This window comes from Mastigoproctus giganteus, chromosome 3, assembly GCF_048544385.1.
Source record: "Mastigoproctus giganteus isolate SK-2022 chromosome 3, ASM4854438v1, whole genome shotgun sequence".
Taxonomy (NCBI): domain Eukaryota; kingdom Metazoa; phylum Arthropoda; class Arachnida; order Uropygi; family Thelyphonidae; genus Mastigoproctus; species Mastigoproctus giganteus.
Genome location: NC_143577.1, coordinates 27173922 through 27198149, shown reverse-complemented (window position 1 = coordinate 27198149; position 24228 = coordinate 27173922). Strand labels below are relative to the sequence as shown.

The 24228-nt window shown below is 37.2% G+C and overlaps 1 protein-coding gene across 1 annotated transcript in view; it reads right to left on the bottom strand.

Moving 5' to 3' along the window:
• LOC150087822 (uncharacterized) overlaps window positions 1-24228 on the bottom strand; it is a 316716-nt gene that overhangs the window by 196188 nt on the left and 96300 nt on the right. The window contains exons 13-14 of the mRNA XM_090369929.1: window positions 23255-23331; window positions 14369-14520 (exon numbers count right to left, since the gene is read on the bottom strand). Coding sequence (XP_090226055.1) covers window positions 14369-14520; window positions 23255-23331 — 229 coding nt within the window. The remainder of the gene's footprint in view (window positions 1-14368; window positions 14521-23254; window positions 23332-24228) is intronic.

The window sequence follows — 24228 nt, the reverse complement described above, 5'->3', positions numbered from 1 at the left end:
TTTCTCAAGAAATTTGAAGCAATCCCAAAAGACTGGCAAGAGACAAAACCATTACAATCAATGATGGCATACGCCTATATTATGTTACACAATAAATGGCATATTTCTATATGTGAATTTTTAATCAACTAACTAGTGCAAATAAAATGAAAAATAAAAGGAAAAGTTATATTTAATGACTCTTCAATATTACTGCTTATAGCAAAAGGGAAAAAGGTTGATATATATGCAAAAAAATAGACTACACAAAGCAAATTAAAACCATAATCCATAAAAAATGAACACCATATATAATTAGTCATAACAGTTTATGTAATGCTAATTTTTCATGTGACTCTGAAGCTATAAACACCAGTATACAAAGGTTGTTCATAAAGTAGGCAACATCACTGAGTACATGACAGCTATGCAGTGGAAGTTTCATATATGTTTATGAAGTAAGATCAGCACTCTTTAAAACTGAAGCCAAATGAGGAAAATACAAAGAAATGTTTCCATGGTTTGCAGGAAGTATGTGAGCATGATTTATCCGCACCAAGCAATACAATGAAAGTAAGTCACTATTTTCTGAAATTCTTGCACAATAATACAAGATGTCATGTTGCTGGTGATGTGAAGGCATTAGTGGCAATAGGAAATCTTTCAGCATCTTCCCTTTTTCCTGGGCATGAGTCATTATGTGATTTATGACATTTTGTTACACAAGATGTAGGAACAACTCACAGATCAACACTCAGGACTTTTGCATTCAGGGCATGCTACAAACAATACATTGTCCTCACCACTCTTCAACAAAACAAGCCTGTTGATATCATTAGATGCCACCTAGCATATTTTGGGATAAAGATCTGCAGGAGGCATATGCTAATTCAAGGAACGCAACCATCAAATGTTTTAAATAAAACTCTTTTCTGGTAAGAGATGTGTTGCTGCTACTGATTAGGAACTTTGGATAAATGCTGTTATACTCAACAAACACCTATATACAGGATAAATGCAAATTATCTTTAGAGCTTTACTGACATAAAAAAAAAAAAAAACACCACTAGTCCACTATACAAAGAACTGAGAAAATGAAAAATATTCATTCTAATTATAGTTAAATTAAAAGAAAGTGAAAAATAAGAAACAAAAATAAGAATGACATACACCTGTAAATACTTTAAAATTGCAGAAGACCTATTTGAAACAAAAGATAAATCATTTCTGAGATATTAAAAGGAATTAAGTAAATTCAAATGCTTATTTTGGAAATGAGTATTTGAAAAGGAAAGGAGAAAGTGATGAAGATAAGAAAGAAAAAAATATAACTAACATAATTCATTTCAGACAGGTTCACTGGTAAACATAGAAGCCTACTTCACATAAAAAACTAACTGGGAGCCAGAGACCCTCATTCTCAATAGAGAATAATGCAAAAGGAGATAACCATTGTTATCCCACTATTGATCGAAGTCAATATATATATATATATATACAGGCGGGCCTTGATTAACGTGATTAATTCATCCCGCAAGTGCATCGCACAAAGCGGAAACGCGTTAATCGAATATAATAACCAATAGGAAAAATTATAATTGGTCCTTGACCTTCTGGAATGTCCATAAAGAATTTTAAAAATACCTTTTAAATAACTTTTTAACTGTATATAATGTAAAAGATAATGAAAATAATTATGGAATTAAATGTTTATTGCAGCGGTTCTTAAACTGTGCGCCGCGGAATATTTTAAATTTTCGAGGGAAACACAACGATACTCAACATCTGTTGGACACCGCGCGAACTACTAGCTCGAGGTAGTTCACAGTTTCAGCATTTCTTATTAAGTTGTTTGGACCTAATTACTAAACGAAACTGTTAGGTATTTCTTTTGGTCTGGGTGCGCCTTGAAAAAATTACTGAGACATTAAAGGCGCCGTGAACCAAGAAACTTTGGGAACCTCTGACATAAAATACACAATGAAGAAATTACTGTTGCGGAAATATTTGAACAGTATTGACTTTCTCTTTTCATCAATCAATTTCCGATAGCCAACAACAATCTTCTCTGGGCCCTGGTGAAATAAATATCGCAGAGAACATCAAACCTTTTGTTTGAGGTTCTATGCAATACGAAAGATTTCATCTAATTCTTTTACCGTTATCTCCTTCATGGTAACATTTTCATCTGGTTCATTTAAAAATTTGAATTTTTAAATGCAAGTCTGCATTGAATTTATTAGCAGGAGATAAACATGTCTTCTTTCGATGGTTGATGGAACACACCGAGGCGGGCAAACGTTTGTTTATTGACCGTACGACTTAACGCGCGGTAAGCTTAACGCGCAATTCAAATCTTTTTTCAACTATCGCATAAAAAAAACAAGATCGCGTTAACTGGAAATTTGCATCGTGTAAAGTGAAAAGTGGTATCATTTTTCAAATAGCGCTAACTGAATATTGCGTTATGTGAGGCCTAGCTGTATATATATATATATATATATTTTTTTTTTTAATCAGCTTTAACTTTGAAAAACAATGCTCTCCATCACAATTTGTTTCCAAGATGGCAGGACATTCTTCAGAAATCTACTATTTGACTTGTCAGACTAAGTTTTAGAATATTTGCCACTGCTTTTTAACCCTTGAATGTATGGCGATCCTATCATCTGTTAAGACCTGTCAAATGTCAAGAAAGAGAGAGAAAACTGTATGAAAATGGAATAAAGGAGGATAACAGTTAACAGAAGGTGACACAAACCATCTCAATTTAAATATAATTGTGTAGATAACAACACAAAGCTTTAGATATCTTAAAATACTGTGTAGATGGACTAATAATAAAATAGCAAATGCTTAAAAAAGTGCTACTCACCTTGAATAAATCTGCATGGTTTAATTAGAAAGGGTTGGTTAATATTTAGGTTGAATAGTTGAGTTAAAAAGACTAAGGGAGGGGTAAAAATAAAGTGTTCTTTCGGAAATTAGAATAGGAGCAAGGAAGCAGGTGTGTGTACAATCTAATCCTTGGTTGTCATTAAAGTAGGGAAAAATAGTTGAAATTAAATAAATAATATAGTGGGCCAATAGTCATTACGGGGACTTTCGTTGGATTACAACATCTTCAGTTGGCAATTGAGTGGGTAGAGAACGCGCGCAATATTTAAGAAAATATTTATACTCTCGTGATGCACTTTTTGACATGCGGTAACCTCAACCACGAGAGGTTCCAAATCGGGGAAAGGTTGAAGGGAAGTTTAGTGTTTAAGACTTTAAGAGTGGAATGGTGTCGATACCACTCGATGGCTAGTGCTTCATATTGAAGAATCCTATAGCTGGATTTGAGTTTAATAATAGAAATGGCAGAATCGATAAGAGGGCTGTGGTTATGGGTTTGAGCGTGAGTTGTGAGTTCTGTAACGGCTTGGTTAGTTGTAAGACTGTAGTGGTGGTAATATGAGCGGGTGTTAGAGGTTTTTGATGAGCCATATTTTGTAGTAGTGCTTCCAATGTAACAGGTGTCGCAGTTTGGCTGGAAATTTATAAGGTACATTATATTATTAAGATTGCTGGTAGGATATTTATGTGTGTCTTTGTAAGAGCTGAAGAAAGATCAGAGTTTATTGTAAGCATAAAAGACAAGAGAGATATCAGTATCGTTGAATATACGCTGGAACTGTCCTACTAGTTCACTGTGATAGGGGAGGACTATGCGGATGTTTGTATTATTGTTATGTCTGATCGGGTTATTAATTTTATTTTTGGCGATAGCAATTATATGTAAGATAAGTTGATGGGGGTAACCTCTGGCTATGGATTTATTGGTGAGATATTGAATTTCATTGTATAGGTCTTTTTGTGAAGAGCTAAATTTTAGAGCGTTGTAGATTTGGTTGTATCAGACGGCTTTTTTAGTGTTAAGGGGGTGATGTGAAGTGAAATGTATTTACCGGTATGTGTGTTTTTCCTGAAAATTTTTGTACTTAGTTTTGTGCCTATTATGTAGATGGTGAGGTTGAGAAAATTGATCTGGTTGTTTAGTCCAATTTCAAGGTAAATTTAAGGTTTGAAAAGAGATTGTCGATGCTTGGTTTATTGCCTATTATAAGGATGTCGTCAGCGTAGCGTATGTATAATTTTAATTCAGAGGGAAAGGGGCGTGGAATTTGGTTCTCGATGGCTGCCAGGTAAATTTCGGACAAGGGGGCTGAGATACCTAAGCCCATCGGTAAGCCAAATATTTCTTGAAAAATTTTATTGTTAAATCTGAAGTATCTGGCATCTAATAAAAGCGTAGTGAGTTCAAGGATGTGGTCTATGGAGAGAGAGGTGCGTTCTGTTAAGGTGTCATCGGCTGCTAGAAACTCACGTAGAGCTTGTAGGGTGAATGGTATATGGACGGTATAAAGGGATGTGACGTCGAAGGACACTAGTGTGTCATTGTCGGATATTATAATATTGTTGATTTTTTGGAAGGCTTGATTGGTGTTGTTAATTTTAAAGGTGGAAAATCTAGTAAGAGGGAATATGATTTTAACTAGGAAGGTAGATAAATTAGTGAAAGCTGATTTCCTATATGAAACTATTGGTCTTAATGGATGGTCAGTTTTATGTAACTTAATGATCCCGAACATATGGGGAAGGATATTGTTGCGGATTCCTATTTGTTTTAATGTGAAAAGGTTAATTTCTTTATTTTGTCTGAGTTTCCTAAGAATTGTGTCTAGTCTGTTTTTGAGTTTTGTAATGTTGTGGTTGTTGTCATTTATATATGTGTCTTGATCTGCTAGGATAGATTCTATTTTTTCAGTTTGATTTGATTTGATTTTTAATGGCGCATTGGCAGCTAAGGCCATAATGCGCCAAGTCAGATTTAAAACGCTACATTACATTTTGGTAGCCGCGGCTACCACGTCAAGCAAAAAAGGTACAAATTAATAGCATAAAATTATAAAATTTACATCCTTGAATAAAAATTAATAGATTGTAAAAAGTTAAAAACGTCGGACATATTGTCTCTGTCACCAATAATCTGACTGAGTGTAAATGGCTCAGTCAAATTATTAAAAGCGGTAAAACAGAAGCGTCGTGCTTCAATAAAAACAGGACATTCAATAAAAATATGACTGATGGTTAAAAGAACGTTACACCTCTCGCACATAGGTGGGTCATCCGCCCTCAGCAAATAGGAATGTGTTAGATGACTATGACCTATGCGGAGCCGAGCAAGAACAACTTCCTCTCTTCGGACCCTGCGTAGACTGGACTGCCATTGCGAAATTACAGGATTAATGTGATGTAATTTATTTGTGGCCTGTCTGTGCCAAGAATCTTGCCACTGGGAATATAATTTATAGCGTATTATTTGCCTGTAGTCTGTATAGGGGACTGACAGGCAATGACTATCCAGGGAAAGGGCTGATTTGGCAGCAGCATCAGCTAATTCATTTCCCCGGATCCCAATGTGGCTTGGGATCCAGCAAAAGCGAATATCAAATTCCAATTCTGCGAGAGAAAATAGATACTAAAGCCTGTAACACGCTCAAGGAATCACAATAAAATGTATACCTTTGGTAGTCGCTATTTTTAATGTGATCTAGGGCCTGTTTGTATTGCATGCAACTCTGCAGTATAAATGCTAGATTCTTGTTGGATCTTGTAGGAGGGAATACAACAGCAGATCCCACATAACATTCTGACTTTGAGCCATCTGTATAGACTGGCATAAAGTCAGAATACTGCTGTCTATGTGATGCAAAGAGTTGCTGGTAGACAGATGGTGGTGTAGTAGCCTTCTCCCACCAGATCTTAAGGGAGAAGTCACAAGTTGGAAAATAGGCATGCCAGGGTGGAAGGAATTGCCTTCGTGACTGGGCAACGTTGTCTACCGTTAGGTCTAGTTCATTCAACAGCCCTTGAATCCGAATACCAAAAGGTTTGTTGGCAGTCCGACGGGTGTTATAGAGGTTTTCCCAGCGCGGCTCAAACACGGATGGCCACGTGGGATGATCAGGCAGGGATTTTAATTTGAAGGCGTACTGTAAGGACAACTGCTTACGTCGAAGAGAAAGAGATGGTTCATTTGCTTCAACATAAAGGCTTTGGATAGGAGATGTGCGAAATGCTCCAGTGGCTGTCCGGATGGCTTGATGGTGGATTGGATCTAACCACCGAAGTGCACTATCTCTAGCAGAACCATAAACCTGAGACCCATAGTCGAGTTTGGAACGGACAAGTGCTCGGTAGAGACGAAGAAGTGTAGAACGATCTGCGCCCCACGAAGTTGACGAAAGGGCACAAAGGATATTAAGCCCTTTTACACACCTTGTCCTAAGCTGGCGGATGTGTTGTACAAATGTCAGCTTCTTGTCGAAAATAAGTCCCAGGAATTTGAAATCTGCTACAACTGGGATGTTATTTTGCCCAAGCCTTAATTCTGAGTCAGGATGAAGATTACGTTTGCGACAGAAGTGCACACAAACAGTCTTCTGTGATGAAAATCTGAACCCATTAGCCAAAGACCAAGATCTAATGTGATCAATGGTTTTCTGCAGTTGCCTTTCAATGACCCTCATATTGCATGATTGACAAAATATAGTAAAATCGTCAACATACAAGGCATTTTTCACCGTGGGAGGAAGTCGTTCTGTGATAGAGTTTATTTTGATTGCGAACAGCGTGACACTTAAGATGGATCCTTGTGGGACTCCCTCCTCCTGACAAAATACTCGAGAGAGAGTGGATCCTAAACGGACTTGGAACTGACGATTCGAAAGAAAGTTTTTAATAAAAAGAGGAAGATTACCTCTAAGACCAAAGTTATATAGGTCTTTTAATATTCCAAATCGCCAGGCTGTGTCGTACGCTTTTTCAATATCAAAGAAAACTGCTACCAAATGCTTGGATTTAATAAAAGCATCACGAATGGACGTTTCCAATCAGATTAAATGATCCAGAGTGGATCTATTTCTTCGGAAAATGTTTCCCCTAGAGTATTTGCAACTGCAGTTCGATCTGCAATTGGACATCCGTTATGCTCGAGGATCACAGAAGGGCATGGTGGATATTTTCCCTTCATTTTCCGGATCTTATCCCAGACTACTTTTGAGCTAGCAGCCTGAGTTATGGAAGATGTAAAATTAATCCAAGATTTCCTTTGGCTCTGACGTCGTACATAACGCGCTTTCGCCCATGCACGTTTAAATGTTATTAAATTTTCAGTTGTGGGATATCGGCGGAATATCCCCCAGGCTTTGTTTTGTGCTTTTCTTGCTGTTGTGCATTCGGAATTCCACCAAGGTTTCGGAAATAGTGGAAACCGGCTAGATGATTTTGGGATTGCAATTGCAGCTGCTTGGACAATTGTTTCTGTGACATACACGACTGCATCATTGATTGGCACCTGACTGACTGTAGCGATGTCAAGATTTGCCAGATGTTGAAAGGCATTCCAGTTAGCCTGATCAAGCTTCCACCGCGGTAAACTAAATGGAAGACACGGTCTACCACTAGTTAGGGTGATTATCACGGGGAAGTGATCGCTTCCATATGGGTTCTCCTCCACCTCCCAAGCAAGTGAAGGAAGGAGAGAAGGGGAGCAGATAGAAAGATCAATGGCAGAGAAAGTACGGGTAGGCATGTGGAAGAAGGTGTTTGTTCCCACATTTAGGAGGGAGAGATCATTGTCAGTGAGCATATGCTCTATGACTCGTCCCCTTCCATTGATGTCAGCACTACCCCACAGAGTGTTATGTCCATTGAAATCCCCAAGAATTAAACAAGGGGAAGGCAATTGCATGATAAGATCATCAAGGTCTTTCTGGGGGATGTCAATCCCAGGTGGCAAATAAACAGAGCAGACAGTTAATAAGAACCCCACTGTAAGGCGAATTGCTACAGCTTCAATGCTAGTTGTAAGCTGCAAAGGCTGAAATGGGATCTGGTTGCCGACGAGGATTGCGACTCCTCCGTGGGCAGGACCATCCACAATTCTATCCTTACGAATGATGGTAATGTTATGCATGGTGGGGTCATCATTTGCCTTTAAATAAGTCTCCTGTATGCAAAAGCAAACTGGTTTGTGCTTTTGCAGGAGTGCCTTGATGTCATCAGTATTTTGCCGGAATCCACGACAATTCCACTGTAGGAATTTAGCCATTATTTGGACTTGGTGCGTCCATCAGGCGGCTTCCGAGGTGCTGAGGGCTTAATTTTGTCAGTCTTGGATTTATCTTTCCTGGGGAAGTATGGACGCTGTCCTGTGTCCATTTCTTCCTCAGCGAAGAGTTCCAAAACTGATTCATCATGTACCTCCTTCTGCTCGACATCCATGTTTTCCTGGGTACTAGGTGGTACTTCCCCTTTCTTATTCTTTTCTTTTGCTTTTGTTACTTGTGGAGCATTAGGAGGTACCGGTATAGGAGTGGCAGCTGATTGGTCCTTCTGTGCAGGTTTTTGGGAGCTTAAAAGATAACGCGCGATGGGTGTAAAGGATTCTTTTGGAGGGATGGACATGTCCGTCTGTGTTCCAATGGAACACCTCCCTGCTACCTTTTGGACGTAGGTAGGTTTGTTGATGTTGACAGGTTTCACTGTTTTCCTTGCCTCCTGGTACGATATGTTTAGCTCTGCCTTCAGCCGTTGAATTTCTTTTTCTTCTTTCCACCTCTGGCATGCCCTTGAATAGGCCGGATGTTCTCCCTCGCAGTTAATGCAGGTGGGTTTAGTGGTTAAACATGCTATTGTTTCGTGTCCTTTGCACCGCACCGGGCGCATGCAAGGACTCCACGGCAGGCTATTTGAGAATGTCCATACTTCTGGCATTTAAAACACCGTAAAGGGTTCGGAATGTATGGACGTACTGGATAGTTGATGTATTCAGCTTTAATCTCATCAGGAGGTTTGGGAGAGTTAAAAGTCAGGATAATGCTCCTGGTTTTAACTAGTTTCCCATCCCTACGTGCACTAATTCTCTTGACTGCAATAACTCCCTGTGCTTTTAATTCCAAGCAGATCTCCTCTTCGGTTACGTCGAGAAGGTCCCATTCTGAAATGACACCTCTCGATGAATTCAGTGTTCTATGTGGTGTTACAGTAACGGGTACTCCTCCGATCGATGTTGCGCGGAGTAGCTGCTCGGATTGCCTGTCAGTTTTTGATTCAATTAAAAGGTCTCCAGAACGGAGCCTCTTAACTGATTTGGGTGAACCTGCTAACCCATCTAACCCTTTTTGTATAAAAAAGGGTGACATTTTACCAATCGGTGTTTCATTGGTAGAATGAATGATTAAAAATTTTGGAACAGGCCCTGTTGATATTTCTGTTCGCTGCCTCTTTTTAGCTATAATGTTATCTGTATCCTTGTCAATGGTTTCAGATAGGGACCAGGTTGGGGCCCCTGAAGAAGTTTGTTTATCAGGATTCATAGAGATTTTATATGGTTCAGTGCCCGGGCTCCCCACCCACCACGGAGCCCAAAGGGACGCCCACTACCCGGCATGCAATAAATGCGCTCGGGAGTGGGACGCCAGGGCTACCCAGACACCATAACCGCACCGCCGCCAGCCTGAATCCTGTCCCTCGGACCATGAAGGTAGGGGCGTGGCATTGACACGGTTGACCCTCGCAGGCGAACCTACTAGCCGATTGATCCTAGCCGGGCCTTCCAGGACCACCAGTCTTGTCGAAGCAGGGGCCAAAGTGGTGTATTGAAGCTGGGCCCCTCAACCACCAGGATCCCCCTTTCCGAATTTCCACAGGTCGCAGCGCACGGCAAACACGCCAGATTCCATTGATGTAAGCCTGGAACCTGGGCTGTGGGCGTTGGATCCCAGTGATGCTAGTCTGGAAGTCCAGCAGCGTCACTGGGAGGTCCCCTCACGACGTACAGGTGCCCACATCGAGGGGTATTTTTTTTTTTTTTTCAGTGTAAGTATCTTTGTCAAGTATGACAATCTTATCTCCCTTATCTGCTTTTGAATGATGATATTAGCGGTTTTGCTAAGTTTGTGTATATCCAGGAGTTGTTGCTTCTTCATGTTAGAGTGGGTTGTGAGTTTGGAGTTTATGATACTATTAGTTTGGTGTATTAGGTGCCATTTGTTGGGGTGATGTTCACGCTTGGATTGGAGTTCTACTATACAGTATATTAATAGGGTAGTGTTGATCTTTAACGGCAAAATTATCTTATCTTGAAGTCTTAAACACTTAACTTCCCTTCAACCTTTCACCGATTTGGAGCCTCTCGCAGTTGAGGTTACCGCATGTCAAAAAGTGCATCACGAGAGTATAAATATTTTCTTAAATATTGCGCGCGTTCTCTACCCACTCAATTGCCAACTGAAGACATAATCCAACGAAAGTCCCCGTAATGACTATTGGCCCACTATATTATTTATTTAATTTCAACTATTTTTCCCTACTTTAATGACAACCAAGGATTAGATGTGTACACACCTGCTCCCTTGCTCCTATTCTAATTTCCAAAATAACACTTTATTTTTACCCCTCCCTTAGTCTTTTTAACTCAACTATTCAACCTAAATATTAACCAACCCTTTCTAATTAAACCATGCAGATTTATTCAAGGTGAGTACCCCTTTTTTAAGCATTTGCTATTTTATTATTAGTAGATAACAACTTAAAAAAAAAAAAAAAACAGTGCTTGAAATTAAAGTAATGAAATGTAAAGATAAATATAATATATTTATACATTATATAGTGTAAAAAGTTAAGAAATATATGTCAAGACATAATGGCTCAATGGTAGGTTACTCTGTGACAGATGACATGGCAATACAGTATAGGGAAGGCAAGAACAATATCCCAAATGATGATGCACTGCACACTCAGATGCATGGGGGTTCCACAGCAGACAATCCAAAGGACACCCTCTTCTCACTACTGATCATCATCGATGGCAAATGCTGGGTGGGACACCGCATGACTATTAATGTGCTGATCTGATGGGTCCAAATGAATGTTGTGCTAATCTGATGGGTCCAATACTTAGATCACAAGAGTAAATACACTCAGTGATTACTGAATCATGACCACTTCCATAATGGAGTATGCCACATAGCTTGAAGCAATAAAGTGTTTGATTAGAAAGCCAATTTCTTGTAAGATGGGATGACAAGAATGATGTTTACCCTGTATGGCTGAGATAGCATTGAGTGAATCAGAATATATCAGGACAGAAAGTGATGACTGCTGACATATTTCACTTAATGCAAGCTGGATGGCATATAATTCTGCAGAAAGTATGCTGTACTCATGTGAAAGGGATTTTGAAACCACATATGAAAGGAATACAGCTTCTGCATCTACATGTAAGTACGACTTAGAGCCATCCATATAGATTATGAGTTCTCCAGTGTGTTCCGAAGTATGGTTGGCACGTAGCTGTTGGATGTTAAATGATGGAATAGTGTTTTCTGACAACTGAGTGAAGTATAGATCAATGTCTATATCATGTATTTACTTTCCTCAATACATTTATACTTTCCTCAATTTTGTTGAGATCAATTTTCCACTTCTGTATTATTTCTTGAAGGTTTGTTTGTTTGGTTTGGTTTTGTTTTTAGGAGCATTAACAACTAAGGCCATATTGCTCCGGGGATATGCGGTGGTCATTCCCTGACCTTTCCACATCCTCTGTATTTGGTGGTCACGGGCTCAAATCCCAGGAGGTTCAGATTCATTAGGCTTGGATTCATAGTGTTGGCCAAAGAGGTTGGTTGAGGTATACCAACAAGGGTGAGATGGAAAGCTTCTTATTTTGGCAGTGTAGGCTTTGTCTTCAAAGATAAAATGGGGTGAGGGGTTTGTGCTTCCACATACAGGCTCTAAACTGGCAAGGTTCTGAAGGCACCTAGTGCAGATCAAAGGGCACTGGGTTGGATGGTGTTCAGAGATCGAAAGCTGTTTTTAGCTGAAGCTCCATAATCTAACTAATTATAGATTCATAATCTAATTGTGACCAGATTAGAACACAATATAAATTCAACAATGACTGCCTGTCAATACCTCAAGTGTTGAAGATAATGCACGAAGGATGTCTAATTTCTGGAGGCACATAGTTCGCAGGTAGGTTACATGTTTCTGAAAATTTAGTTTCATGTCTAAAATCAAACCCAATAGTCTTATTGAATTTGTCATCAGTATTTCTCTGCCTTTCAGTTTTGATACAGGTTCCAGATGAAGCAATTGCAATTTTCAGAAGTGTATTGCTGTTAGTTTTCCCCTTGGTGAATCGATAGCCATTGCATTTTGTCCAAGTTTCAACTTTAGTTATTGCTAATTGTAGTTGCCTGCATACGTACAAGTTTCCACTGTAGCTGGGATGTCTCGAGTAATGCCACTGGTACATAAAGTAAAAAGTGAGGCACTTAAATTTGATTCTTGAGGTATTCCCTCTTCTTGGGTGAGAATTGTGGAGAGCTCATTCTGGAATCGTACTTGAAAGGTCCTGAGATTGAGAAAATTCTGAATGCGAAGCAGGTTACCTCTCAGTCCAAGGTTGTTTAAGTCTTGGAGGATTCCATATTCTCAGGTTGTGTCAAATGCTCTGGTAATATCAAAAGTTATCATTACCATGTGCTGTTTTTTAACAAAAGCATTTTAGCAAGAGCTTCAACTGTGACAAGGACATCAGTTGTAGACCTGTTATGGAGGAAGCCAAATTGGTGGCATGTTATAGCATCTTGATCTTCAATAATCCACACAAATCTCCTGTGAACCACCTTTTGTAGTATTTTTCCTAAACAGCTGGTCAAAGATATAGGATGATAACTGTTGGGACAGGAAGCAACTTTCCCCAGTTTTTCCTATGGCTACCACTATTGACTGATGCCATGTATCAGGGTAAACATTCTTCAGATTCTGTTGTAAAATTTCAGTAGTGTAGATTTTGATTTGGAGTTATGGTGGCAAAGCATTATGTAGTAAATGCCATCTGGTACAGCAGAACTATTTTCAGAATTCTGGATAGCTTCACTGAGTTCAGTAACAGTGAACAGAAGGTTACAGGGATAAGATTGGTTTATATCAAAATTAATTTTATATTTTCTACAGGCATTTTTGTGTCTAAATGCAATATCAATTAGAGAAGAAATATCTATTCTTTACCAAGACAAGATTAATTTTATATTTTCTACAGGCATTTTTGTGTCTAAATGCAATATCAATTAGAGAAGAAATATCTATTATTTTCCAAGACAGGATTGGGGCCCAAGTTTGTTGACACTTTCCACTGAGGATACAGATCTTTCTCCAGATTATTCTCAGGTCAGTGTTTCTGCAGATGGTAGAAATGAATGGAATCCATGCATCTTGTTTTGCTTTCCTACGAATTTGGCGTGCTTCAGCTTTCAGTCATTTACAGTTTATCACATTCTCCACTGTAGCATTTCAGGGAAAAATGTTCCAAGCTTTATTTTGGCAAGAAAGCAGTCTCTTGTCCACCAACCATTATACCTTTGTTTGGTAATATCTGATTTCAGTATTGTGCTGGCAGCAGCTCCAAGTAATAATTCTACTATATGCCAAGTGGCATTATTACTTAAATGAGTTTGGTTTGTTGTTTTATGGCACATTGACTTACATAAGTAAAGAAGCCCTTGCTGCTTTTATTTGACTTCTTTGCCAGAGACTTGTAATCTGTGTTAGCTTGCCTAACCTCCTTTGTGTCTTGATTGCAGACTTGTTTATATCAACTGTATGCTTTTATATCATCTGATAATTTACAAGCATCCCACATATTTTGCTTCTCTGCCATGAGTATTGTCGGTTCATCTGACATCCATTGAAGTCTAAGCCTTGAACAGTATCTCTTAGTTGGTATAAAAAGCCAAGTAGCTTCTATGATGACTTCCCTGAATGCTTCCCATTTAAAATTTGTTGTAACATTGTTAGTTGGTCTGATTGAGTAGAATTTAAAAAGTACCTGAGTTTTTAATTTGTATTATTTATTTTGAGGAATTTTCTTTGGTATAATTGTTAAATTTCATTAAACTAAGCAAATATTATTTGTGCATGTTATTTTCCAATTTAATAAATTAGTAATATCATGAACGTGAAATGATCATGTTCTCATATTCTACATTCAATAATGAAATCTGCATATCTGTTTGCACATGTTCTGGATTTATTTATATTAGAGATGAGGTCATTCTTTTGGATCTGTTCCCTCCGAGGAAAGGGAAGTATTTCATTATTACAGCAACTAATATACACCTACTCAGTTACCAATGAACTTTGTAGTGTCATTTGCATTCTGCAGCACAAGTACCAGAACATATGCCACCTCAGGGCACTAGATACAATATCATTATCTATACACACACCGATTTTATATATATAACAAATAAAACACAAAATGTAAACTTACTAATTTTGATGTTTCAAGTTCAAATAACTGCATATGCAACTGCTTGCATTTATCAAGAAAATCATTAAGGTCTTTCTGATGAGACAAGCTGAATTCACTATCATGTTTAGCAGTGTCCAAATGTTCTTCATCAGACCTTTCTCGTTTGGAACCTAAATTAACAACAAATTTCAACAAATTCAATAATGACAAAATTGTAAAATAAAATCACTTATTATATCAATTATCATGCGATAAGTGATAAAGTAAACAAATGAATGAATTAGAACGTTTATTAAACTTGTAATAGGGCCAAACACTAAGGGTATTGTGAAGAGTGACTATGAGTGGGAGCACAGTCATAGTCGCTCTTTACACTACCTTTATTTCTGTAAAAATTAGGCTTTTTAAAATTCTTTTAAAGTTCAGAAGTTTTATGGTCTTTTTCATTTGTAGTATCCAGATTAGAGCACACTGGATCTACTGGTGGAAACATATTAAAATCTATTAAATTTCTTTTAGCCCTGGATGATCTTTTTATTCACCCAATGGGGAAGTATGAGTAGTGACACCAGGTGATTAAACAAAGAAAAGTAAGGTTGGGTTAATTTTCTGCCTACACCAAAATTTGCAACAATTGTAAAGCAGTTATTAATCAGTCCAAGCTAAATTTCAAGCAAGCTAAGAGTAGAAAACTTGCTTCTTGTTCTACTTTTTCTAAAGTAATGGAGAAATCAATTAATCACAACTCTTATAAACTAACTAGAAACCTTCCATCTGATCCATGATTGCCAATGTGGATTCTGTTAGTGTCGACCCACTGATGATATTCTGACTTATGTTGCCCATCTGTGGACAAATGGAAAAGTTTGGTGAAACTCAAGTAGTTGTTCTTGGCATTTCAAAGGCTTTTGATCGTGTTTAAATTTCCATCTTATGGTTTTCCAACTGTTTTTTTGTAATTGGGTATCCAGTTTCTCTCTGACCACTCACTGCGGGTGATGGTAGATGGCTCTCTGTCTTCTAACTTCTCCACTAATGCTGGCGTTCTCCAAGGTTCAGTTCATTCTGCCACTCTTTTCCTCTTGTATATTAATGACCTTCTTCCATTGACTAGAAATCCTATCCAGTTTTGCTGATGATAACACACTGCATTCCACCTTTCAGTTTGAGAAACTTTGCCCTACACAAAGAGCTTCAACTTCTCAAATATCCTACCAATTCCTTAAATGCTGATCTCCGGGTAATTCTCCAATGGGGCAAAGATAACTTAGTTGATTTCAATCCTTCTAAAACTCACTCCTGTCTTATATCTCACAAAAAGAATTCTTCTGCTCATATGCTTATCTTCAATAACACTCATTTCTAGGCAAGATCATAATATCGCTATTGGTAGTTACCCTCACTTCTAATCTCTCTCTCTCTCTCTCTCTCTCTCTCTGTATAAGCACATTATAAATATTGCTTCCTCTGCATCTAAAAAACTGGGTTTTCTCTTTCGCTCTTGGTGTTACTTTTCTTCCAAACAGCTGTTCACTCTATACTAGTGTTTCTTAACCTTTTTCAGTGGTGACCCAAATTACGGTAATAGTTTTGGTTTCACTACCCAAGCAAAGATTAATAAAATAACATATACAGATAACAATTAAATAAATTTTATATTTTAATAATACAAAATACATTACTTATATCGGTAACAACATTAAATCTTATTAATGTTGTTGTTGTTATTTGGTTTTTAGGAGCATTAGCAACTAAGGCCATATTGCTCCGGGGATATGCGGTGGTCATTCCCTGACCTTTTCGCATCCTCCGTATTTGGTGGTCACGGGCTCGAACCCGTCTAATTAAGAAGTGTGCGCTACGCACCGCTGCTCCTGCCCACCTGGCTACAGAGGCACCTCTTATTAATGTGAACCTTGGCTTTGAATAAGTTTTGAAAGTTCATCAAATCTTGGCGTTATATTAGATAGGCTGCACCTTAGGTCATCTTCAGGCTGCAGTCTGTTTTGCAATAGTTAGAGTTGAAAACCCTGACTCGCACATGTATGTTGTTGCAAAGGGTAGTAGTACTTTCAGTGCTTCGTTTATTAATGTTGGCTTTTCGCTTTTTAATTTCAACCAGAATGCACACAAAGACTCTGTACTTTTGTTAAAAGTGTAGCAAGTGCCTCGTAACTTTGTATTTCAATGAGTTGCTCTTGTAGGTTATTAATATTGACAAAATCTTCATGCAAGTCATTTACTTTAAAATTAAATGGCATCCATACCCAATTATATTCAAAGATATCTCCTTCGGGAATATACCAATCAAATTCTACTATTAAGTTTTCTAAATGTCTGACGATAATTTCTTGTATGTCAGCGTCAGCAAAATTAGTGTTTTTATCTTCAATAAGTTGATTAAGGGTCAGGAAAGAGGCAAGTTTCTTTTCTTCCACAATTTTAGCTTACCTTTGAAGCATGTTATCTTTTCAGCTAATTCGATAAGAGCGTGATTGCCCCCTTGCATAGATGTATTTAAGTTTTTAATTTCAGAAAAAATATCTGAAAGATAAGCTGCTTGAAGAATCCACTTTGAATCAGAGAATCTTGATACTAGAGGGTTATTTTTCTCGGTCAAAAAAAATTTCAATCTCATTGTGTAATAATAAAACTCGCTGAAGCACTTCTCTGCGAGGCAGCCATCTGACTTCATAGTAATATAGCAAGTGTTTGTATTCAGTGCCAAAATTGGACATCTGGTTAAAAATTCAACAACTGAGAGCCTCTGATTTAATAAAATTGACCACCTGAATTATCTCATTTAATAAAGTGCACAACTCAGGTGACAGATTTCTTGAAGAAAGATTTTGTCTATATAGAAAGCAGTGAAAGGTTTTAACCTGCGGATTAACTTCTTTAACTCTTGCACAAAAACCTTGCCGAGCCCCTAGCATTGCCGGTGCACCATCGGTGCATACACTGAAGCATTGATTCCAACTCAATCCTTCTTCCTTGAAAAAGGAATCTACCATTTGAAAAATATCTTCTCCTGTTGTTGTAGTGGTCATTGGTCTGCAAAATAAAATGTCTTCTTCCATATCTTTTACACCTGGGTATCGTACATAAACCATGAGTTGAGCGTCGTTGCTTACATCAGTCAATTCATCAATCTGAATACTAAATATACAACCAATTTTTATAACTGCAATTAGTTGTTGTTTAATATCTTTTGATATGTCTATGATGCGTGCACGAATTGTATCATTTGACAGGGGAATCTGTTGTTTTTTTCACAATTTCCCTCTCCGCAGGTAATACACACCATATCAATAGCAGCTGGTTTTATAAGATTTTCCCCAATGGTATGAGACTTCTGCTTTGCAATCTGCCAAGCAACGTGATAGGAAGCCAACGTAGCTTGTCGAGCAGAATATACAATACTGCTGTTCAGGGCATCCAAACGCCGTCTTTTGATCTGTTCTTTTCTTTCAAAAAAATGGCGGTCTTTACCAGCAAACGTAAATGTTTCGTGTTTCATTTCAAAATGTCATTTAAGTTTATTTGGCATCAATGATTCTTTACTTAATACTTCACAACATAGTACACACTTGGTTTGTTTACTCCAGGATCATTAATGCAGGTGAAACTTAGCTCTAAAAATGCTTCTTTGTATACACGTTTTGGCATTATGGGTAGGTTAAATTTTAAGAATGTATATATGTATACAAAAATAATGCTAACACTTGTATAAAAGAACATCAGTAATCCTGCAAGAAATTATTTCAGCTCTGTGCATGGTGGTATGGTAATGCATCGACTGATGTTGTTGTTATTTGGTTTTTAGGAACATTAGCAACTAAGGCCATGTTGCTCTGGGGATATGCAGTGGTCATTCCCTGACCTTTCCGCATCCTCCATATTTGGTGGCTCACGGGTTCAAACCCCGGTCTAATCAAGAAGAATGTGCTACGCACTGCTGCTCCTGCCCACCTGGCTACGGAGGTGCCGCATCGACCGCAAAGAGCGGTGTTCTTTGCAGCTCAGTTCTCGACATAAACATGAACTAGTTTATATCCGGCCCATGTTCATGATAAGTTTCAGCAAATTCTGAATACCGAGAAGCTGTTACTTTCGACGTGCAGTGGCTCAAGGTTTTTAAAATGATTTTTGTGCATTTGTAACATATCGTATGTTATTAGGCAAAAACATTGTTATTGCCGAAAATATTTTGCAACCCACTCGATATGCCAACCGACCAAATTTTGGGTCGCGACTCAGGTTAAGAAACCATGCTCTATACAAATCACATATCTGCCCTACCATGGAATATTGTTCCCACATCTGAGGCGGTGCCCCAAAACCGCTCTCGGGCTTCCAGATTCCATTCAAAAGAGGGCAGTTGGGTTATTTAATGACTCATCTCTAAGGGAGTCTCTCCACTCTGTCTCACAGACATTGTTTCTGCTGCATGACTTTTCTACGGATACTTTCACGGACACTGTTCTTTTGAATTCGCTTCTATAATTCCTGCTCTCTCTTCCAAAGCAGTCTGAACATGTGCCACAACCAGTCAACACCCTTTTACCATCCAATTTCAAACCCACAGAACCAATTTTTTCTTCTTCCTCATTTATTCATTCAACTTCCGTTTTCTGGAACAACATATTCGTATTTCCTGAAAATTACAATCTACAGAAGTTCAAGTCTAATGTCAACAAGTATAGTAGTAGTAGTAGTGGCATGTGATGCAAGAAAGCAAATGTATGAGCTTATGCAGCATCAGCCAAAAAAAAAAAAAAACACCATTCCCTCCAAATGCCTGTCCAGTTCCTCCTTAAATTTATTCAACCTATCAACTTCCACAACGACAAATGGAAGTTTGTTCCAGCAATTAACCACCCGCTGGCTAAAGGCAAATTTCCGCACATCTATTCTACATCTGTCCTTTCTTAATTTGAATTTATGCCCCCTTAGGTTCGTAATCTGAACAAGTGGAAGGATCCCATCAGAATTCAGCGTGCTGAACCCATTCAAGGCCTTCTTTCATCTTCTCAACCTTCAACCCATGCACAGTACTAAGTACTATAGGTTCTGGTACCTCTTGTGTTTGGGGTTTTTAATTAAAAAAAAAAAAAAAATACCCCTACTCATAGCATTAGAGTGCTATAAGCAGGAGTGATGCACTAATATTCCCAATTGTAATGCTCCTGTTTTTTTCTGACCGTATGGTCAATCCATGAAGTGTCATGCATTTTTTAATGCCTATAGCAATTCTATTAAACTGCTTTCCAATTTATATATTCCTTTTATTTAATGTCCTAAGAAAAAATAAACCTAAATATAACTCTCCTTCCTTTTCATAAAGTATTTAGCTTTGAGGTACAAATGCTACTCTTTACAATACGGTGACTAACTATTGATTATTGCATTTTGCACACTCTCCTCACATTTTTTTAAAATTTGAAGGCAACATTGCCTTCCTTTCTGGTATATAGTAGTCAGCATCTTTTTTTGTGTGTGCACATACATGTGTCCAACATTAGCACTAATAAAAAATGTTTGGAAGTAAGTTTCAGTAGGAGAAAAATTACTAATTAATTTCATGATTGACAGCATTATTATTATTATATTATGTTAATAATACATTTATCATGTTTATAGGTTTAATGTATGTCAAAACATGTTAATAAAAAGCACAATCTATTCCCACAAACAAACATAGGTTTCACTGGACAGAAGAACCTTCAATGAAATTTATGTTGTCATAGATGTAAGGAGATACTCAACAATTACAGATGTCAGAGATTATAGAGATGCTGATACTAAGACCATTCCCTAGTTAGGAGAAAAATGAAATAAAGACTCTCAACCAAATGCCAAACAAAAAAAAAAAAAAAAAAAAAAAACACTATCCCAATAAAAATAAATATTAATAACTAAAAACAATGCAAATAGACTGGTCTATATCAGAGAATTAGAATGAAAAACACAGACAAACCTGGAAACAAGAACTGATTGATATTAATGAAACCTAGAAGCACCTAAGGGACTCCACCCAAGAGGCTGCCTAAAAAACAATGGGAATAGAATTTCAGAAAAAAGCAAAAGGAGTGATGCAATACTGAATGTGAATGAAATGTATAGGAGGGAAAATGTAGTAGATTTTGAAATGGCAAAAAAACTCACCGCAGACAAACTCAAGCAATATAAGCAATTCTCCAAAGCATCTAAAATAGATGCTATTAAGGAAGAAGAAAAGAAAATTCTATGAACAAATACTACAGATGGCAAACCCCAACAAAAACAAAAATCAAAGATAGCCATACAAAAACATATACCGTGGAAGAATGGATACCAGCCAAGAAATAACCTATTAAATGCCAAAGATAAGATTAAGTGAACCCACATTAGAGGAAGTAAAATAAAGTATTTACAAACTGAAGAATAGCAAGCACCTGGAAGTGATAATATAACTGCAGAACTCATTAGCAAAGAAGGAGATAGCCTACATAAAGCATAATTTATTGGACAAATCTGAAAAAAAGAGCAAATCCTCAACCAGCAGAAGGAAATTTTAATATGTCCCATACACACACATATAGTAATAACTATAGGAGAATTTCATTACTTAATACCATATATAAAACTTATGTCCAATATTATCCCACAAAAACTGACCTGTTACACTGCCAAAACTGTAGGAGACTACCAATGTGGCTTCAAGAAAAACTGGCCCACAACTGAACAAAAATTCTCTATTAGACAGCTTTTGAAGGAAAAGTGAAGAAAATTTCAAAGCATACGACAGGAGGGAGAGTTTGTTTGGGGATTTATTAGGTGCATCAGCACCTGTGGCCATAATGCACCAAGAGGGGGGGAGGGGGGAGAGAGAGAGAGAGAGAGAGAGAGAGAGAGAGAGAGAGAGAGAGAGACCCTGGAATACAATTCTGGAATTTGGAATCAAAGTTACAAAAACTTGCATGACAAGTTCACAAAGCAGTGCCAAATTCGAAATGAGATAACAGCAAGCTTTTAAATCACCACAGGCCTAAAAAACAGGATGTTGCTGCATTTTCCCCCAATGCTCATTAATCTGGCTCTGAAAAAGTAATACAAAAGGTAGAACAAACTGGTAAAAGAGTACAATTGAATCAGCTACAGTAAGCTCATCGCTTATTAGGTAGGTGTCATCTATTAAGAAAGTGGATGCCACCTACCTAATAAGCAAAGACGTTCACAACTTTAGAACAAATGCAGAACAAGATTATCATCAGAAACCGCATATTTAAAAAAATTTCAATATCTAGCTTCAAGACCCTAGAAATTATTCTCACTGAGTAATTTCTAGGGTCTTGAAGAAATTAGGGATCATGGAAGAAATAAATGACAATGAAGAATTCACAGCAGCAATGTGTGATGTTCATTCAATGCCATGGGGAGGTCCATATAAAAGTGGTCATGTGTACCGTTTCTTGCATGCACGTTACATATCCTCTAATCAGATGTTGTTACAGGAAAGGGGAAGCATCTGCTTGGATGTTATAATTAAATGAAGTTATTGAAGTTATTTTCAAAAAACTTCTCTTTAGAAATTTGGAGTTTCCTGGCAAGCAGTTGCTTTTAGCTGCACATGGAACTCAGCAATGCTGTTTTCAGTTTATTTCTGGGTTCAGTCAGTTCTAATTCTGGTTTTCTTATTGTTTATGTGCATTTTATGTCTAAAGAATTATTTTAGTTCAATGTGCAAGTAGTTTCAATTTCTCTCTCTCTTTTTTTTAAATGGCCTCAAAGACATTGAGTCAGCAAGTGCTACATTTCACAATATAGCACTTTTTTTTCTTTCTTTTTACTGTTCTCTTCTATTTATATATCCATATATATATAGTCTAAAAATAAAATTCATTATTATTATCCTTATACAAAGATAGAGCTAGTAAATAAATAAGTGGCAAGAAATTTTTATTACATTATAAAAGTGACTCATTTTATTTATAAATAAAATGCTAAACATTACAATAAAAACTATATAATGCCAAACATTACAATAAAAACAACATGCAGAATAAAAGTAGTGCAAATTTTAATAAAAGGCCAATTTGAAAGCAAAAGCAGTGATTCTGATAGCACAAAATTAGAACGTATTGCAAGCAATAGCTTGACATGCACACAGAGTAGAAAGAGATAAGTGCAGTGCAAAACAAAGTTGTTTACCACTCAGCATTCTGGTTTGCTTTTTCCTGAACAGAAATGAGTTGGCATCTGGGTTGAATCGTGCATTATGAATTTGAGCAGGAGCATTTTTCTGGTTATTTCGAGTCTTCTTTAAATAATTGCCTGGTAAATCCATTCCAATTCTTTGTAGAGAAACATTCCTATCTGGTTCTGACCAAATATCAGAATCTGAGGATATCTGCGAAGTATAGAAATATCTACTACAATCCTTTTTCACTTTCATCTGAAGACCATTCCTTCTTTTCGGTGCACAGTTAAATATATCATCATTATCTACACTTAATATTTTTAATGACGTGTTTTCACAACTCAGATGTTCATTACAATGACACTTAGCAACAGAACTTGCCTCGTCTTTAAGTATTAAGTGACCATCTGAATTATTAACAGAACATTCTTGCCCACCTTGAGAAACTAATTTGCCACTGATAGTTTCATTCCAATGACGATGGAGGAGGACATTTTCAGGCACACCTTGTTCATTCAAATATAATAAAATATCATCACTATCACTCGCTTCTAAGACAACAATATTATGATGATCAAAATTTTCAGGAGGTTCTGTTGCAACCCATTCTGAAACTGGCTGATGCTTTAATGAAAATGACCACCGACGTCTCCGATTTACATTATCATGATAAGTTAATTGTTCGCTGCCCTCTCCCATGGTTAGTAGCTGTAATTCCCTACCTTCATCCTCACTACTTCCTCCAGTTATAGCTTCTGTCTTCAAGGGAAATTCTCTTTTCGGAGGTTCCAAATATGACCTATAATGATAACAATAAAAACAAGTGAAAGTCTATTTGTTAACGTACATTTTGTTATTGAAGTTAATCAACATAGTAGATCTTGATGTGTCTTAATGAAAGAGTACTCTACCCAGAATATTAATAACTATGTTCTAACCAAGAATAAATAATAAGCTTTTATCCTGGTCATTTACAAAAGTGAATGTACCAACATGTTGAACAATTCTAAAAAAAACTGGATTAAATAATTACGCTAGCCAAGATTTTTAACTCCATTCATATATTAGCTTTCAAAATTCATGCATAAAAATTGCAGTCAATTTTTATTTATAGATTTCAAAAATAATTCTTAACTTCATCATGTCACAATTTCTGCATATATAGGTTTTTGTTTACCCATAACATGTATATCTTAATACAATTTAAGAAAATATATATGGCACTGATCTGTTGTATCACCAGCAAATAATACTGTTTTCATGTGCTCACAAATGGCAGTAATGTTAGGGGTTAACACATTCAACTTGGTACATCTTTTCTTTTTCTCTCTCTCTCTCTCTCTCTCTCTCTCTCTCTCTCTCTCTCTCTCTCTCTCTCTCTCTTAGAACAGAAAGAGAGATGTAATGCAAGTACATGTACAGTTTATCTACATATTATATATTGCAATATTGTTTGTTTCTTCTGTGTTTCTGCTTAGCATTATACTATTAAAATGTTTATGCAGAAACAATGGAAGTGTCTGAATCAACTGGACAGTTTCTAGTGTGTGTGTAAAAAAAATTCAGAAGAAGAAAATTTTTGGATTATTAAATGTGCGTATTTTTTGTACTTTGCTTGCAAGATTGATAATCAGGAAAAAATTTGGGCTCCACATATGTGCTGTATTACTTGTACCACAAATCTGAGGACATGGCC